Consider the following 2,996-nt stretch of genomic DNA (forward strand, 5'->3'; position numbering starts at 1 on the left):
TATTCTATTTCACTGTCTACTTATTCTATTTCACTGTCTACTTATTCTATTTCACTGTCTACTTATTCTATTCCACTGTCTACTTATTCTATTCCACTGTCTACTTAATCCATCATGATGAAGAAGGGTTTTTACCTGATTTCTCGACACAGTAAAAGTTCCATTCATTTGATCAGATAAATCAAAGGAACATATAGCCTGTAGCTTGTTCTCTTCACCAAAAGTGAACCGAAGTGAACGAGGATGAAGGTCGACATGAACTGGGATGTAAATATGAATCTCATTCTGTTTTACCATGCAGTCCTCATCTGCCAGAAACCAAGAGAAAAAAAAAAAAAAGAGGAGCCAGTAGCTTAGTTTACCACGAAGTTCAGTAAATTAAAGTTTTTATTGAGTTTTTACTGTATACACTGTATTCAAAAAGGACCAGAGGCGGTGGAAATAACGAAGTTCTTATTCTTATTCACAATAAAAGTCTGTGTTCATCACGTTGAATGTTAAAACTTATAATGTTCACGTGTTCGAGAAGCTATTAAGTCAACATAGATGGAATGTATAACACTATAAGTAGATGAACGTTTAGTAAACTAAGATTATTTTATCTGTATTATTTCAATATAAACCAAGGGCTCAGCGGTAACTCTGCGGGTTTACATACCCGTGATGGGCAGAGCAAAGGTAGCCCATTGTGTAACTTTGAGCTTGACAACAACTAAACTAATCAATTTAAGGATGTTTATAAATTACCTGTTTGGTTTTTACTGTCAAGCACAAAGCTGCGAGATGGGCTATTTGTGCTTTGATCACCACGGGTATCGATACCAGGTTTTTAGTCTTCATACATACCACTGAGACATTGGGGGATTTTATAAATTACTCTCGACATTTTAAAACAAGTCTACTGTCGATTCTGATTTACATATACAGGTTAGTTGTGTGCTCTTCCTAATGGTAGACGCCTTATATATAACCGCTCATAGAACTGCCTCGAGTTGTTGTTTTCCCAAGTACAAACTTTTAGCTATTAGCTCCATCATCCCTTGACCGATTTGAGATCTGATTACAGTTTTGGACTCAGAAGAGGTCAAACCTTTTCGATTGATCTATTTGACCGCGCTAAAGGTCTCATAGATTAATTTATTCTAATCCTGACTAAAAGAATTTCAATTTGAGGCTAGGCTAGGAGAGATCCTGATGAGTAATAAAATCGCATCGAGTATACGCATGCCCTACACTTAGCATTGTTGGCGCAAAAAATATAGCTAATAAAAAGGTCTGTATATTAATTTACTCTAATCCTGTCCAAAATAACTTCATGTGCCACGGATAATGAGGATTCCCTCTTTGTTGTTATATAGAAATATCTATAGGGCTATTTTTTAGTGTTCCTCTTCAAAACTGAAGTACCAAAAATTCAAAGACTGACGAAGAAAATGTAATCAACAAGTTTACCTGAAATTCTGGAGAACCTACCCTGTAAAGCACACTTAGAGACTGTGGAACTGGAGAACCTACCCTGTAGATCACACTTAGAAACTGTAGAACTGGAGAACCTACCCTGTAGATCACACTTAGAAACTGTGGAACTTGAGAACCTACCCTGTAGAGCACACTTATAAACTGTAGGACTGGAGAACCTACCCTGTAGATCACACTTAGAAACTGTAGAACTGGAGAACCTACCTTGTACAGCACACTTATAAACTGTGGAACTTGAGAACCTACCCAGTAGACCACACTTATAAACTGTAGAACTGGAGAACCTACCCTGTAGACCACACATATAAGCTGTGGAACTGGAGAACCTACCCTGTAGAGTACACTTATAAACTATGGAACTGGAGAACCTACCTTGTAGATCACACTTAGAAACTGTAGAACTGGAGAACCTACCTTCTTGAGTACATTCCGAGACTGTGAAGCTGGAAGACCTACCTTGTAGATCATACTTTGAGACTGTGTCACTGGAGAACAGTTTCCTACAAGTCAGCCTCCAGTACTTTAGTTCTTTATCAGTTTCCACAACCACCTTACGCATGTACTCGTTCATGTAGGTACGTTTAATTTTTGGCGCCCTCTCACGGATTTCAACAGTTATTGTTGTTGATTTGTTGCTGACGAAGAAAAACGTTTAAACTCATACATAGTAACATAATCGTCTCATGCTCTTAACAGTTTTTCAAAAAACACCCGCTTAAAATGTTCTACCAACTTTATTCTGCAGTATAAACAGAGTGTATATTAATTCTCAGTATTTACGCTTCCAGTAAAATATGAATTATTCTTGAGTCAAAATAAGTCATCTTTGAGAGCAAATAGGCCATCCTTGAGTGCAACTATACTATTCGTGAGTGAAAATGTGCCACCTCTGAGTGCAAATAAGTAACCCTTGTGTGAAAATATGTCATCCTTGAGTGCAAGTAAGCCATCCTGGTGTAAAAATATGTCATCCTTGAGTGCAAGTAAGCCATCCTGGTGTGCAAAATATGTCATCCTTGAGTGCAAGTAAGCCATCCTGGTGTGCAAATATGTCATCCTTGAGTGCAAGTAAGCCATCCTGGTGTAAAAATATGTCATCCTTGAGTGCAAGTAAGCCATCCTGGTGTGCAAATATGTCATCCTTGAGTGCAAGTAAGCCATCCTGGTGTAAAAATATGTCATCCTTGAGTGCAAGTAAGCCATCCTATGACATATTTTTACACCCCCTTGAGTGCAAGTAAGCCATCCTGGTGTGCAAATATGCCATCACTGAATTGCTGCAATGATGTCCCTCACTTAAGCGACAGAGTTGGTATGGTCAGAACACAAAAACTGGTTATCTGTATCTATGTTCAAGCATCTATGTAACTGTCTGAAATACTAGTGTATGTAATACATAGATTAGTTCCTGAAATACTAGTGTATGTAATACATAGATTAGTTCCTGAAATACTAGTGTATGTAATACATAGATTAGTTCCTAAAATACTAGTGTATGTAATACATAGATTATTTCC

The 2,996-nt window shown here is 37.6% G+C and overlaps 1 protein-coding gene across 1 annotated transcript in view; it reads right to left on the reverse strand.

Annotated features, from left to right (window-relative positions):
• The window catches only part of LOC111083249, a gene marked incomplete at its 3' end in the record, with an annotated part of 26,242 nt that overhangs the window by 5,371 nt on the left and 17,875 nt on the right, over positions 1-2,996 (reverse strand). Inside the window, exons 12-13 of the mRNA XM_022379626.1 lie at positions 1,936-2,114; positions 136-308 (exon numbers count right to left, since the gene is read on the reverse strand). Coding sequence (XP_022235334.1) covers positions 136-308; positions 1,936-2,114 — 352 coding nt within the window. The remainder of the gene's footprint in view (positions 1-135; positions 309-1,935; positions 2,115-2,996) is intronic.

The sequence above is a fragment of the Limulus polyphemus genome, unplaced genomic scaffold (assembly GCF_000517525.1).
Source record: "Limulus polyphemus unplaced genomic scaffold, Limulus_polyphemus-2.1.2 Scaffold8749, whole genome shotgun sequence".
In the NCBI taxonomy this organism is placed as follows: Eukaryota; Metazoa; Arthropoda; class Merostomata; order Xiphosura; family Limulidae; genus Limulus; species Limulus polyphemus.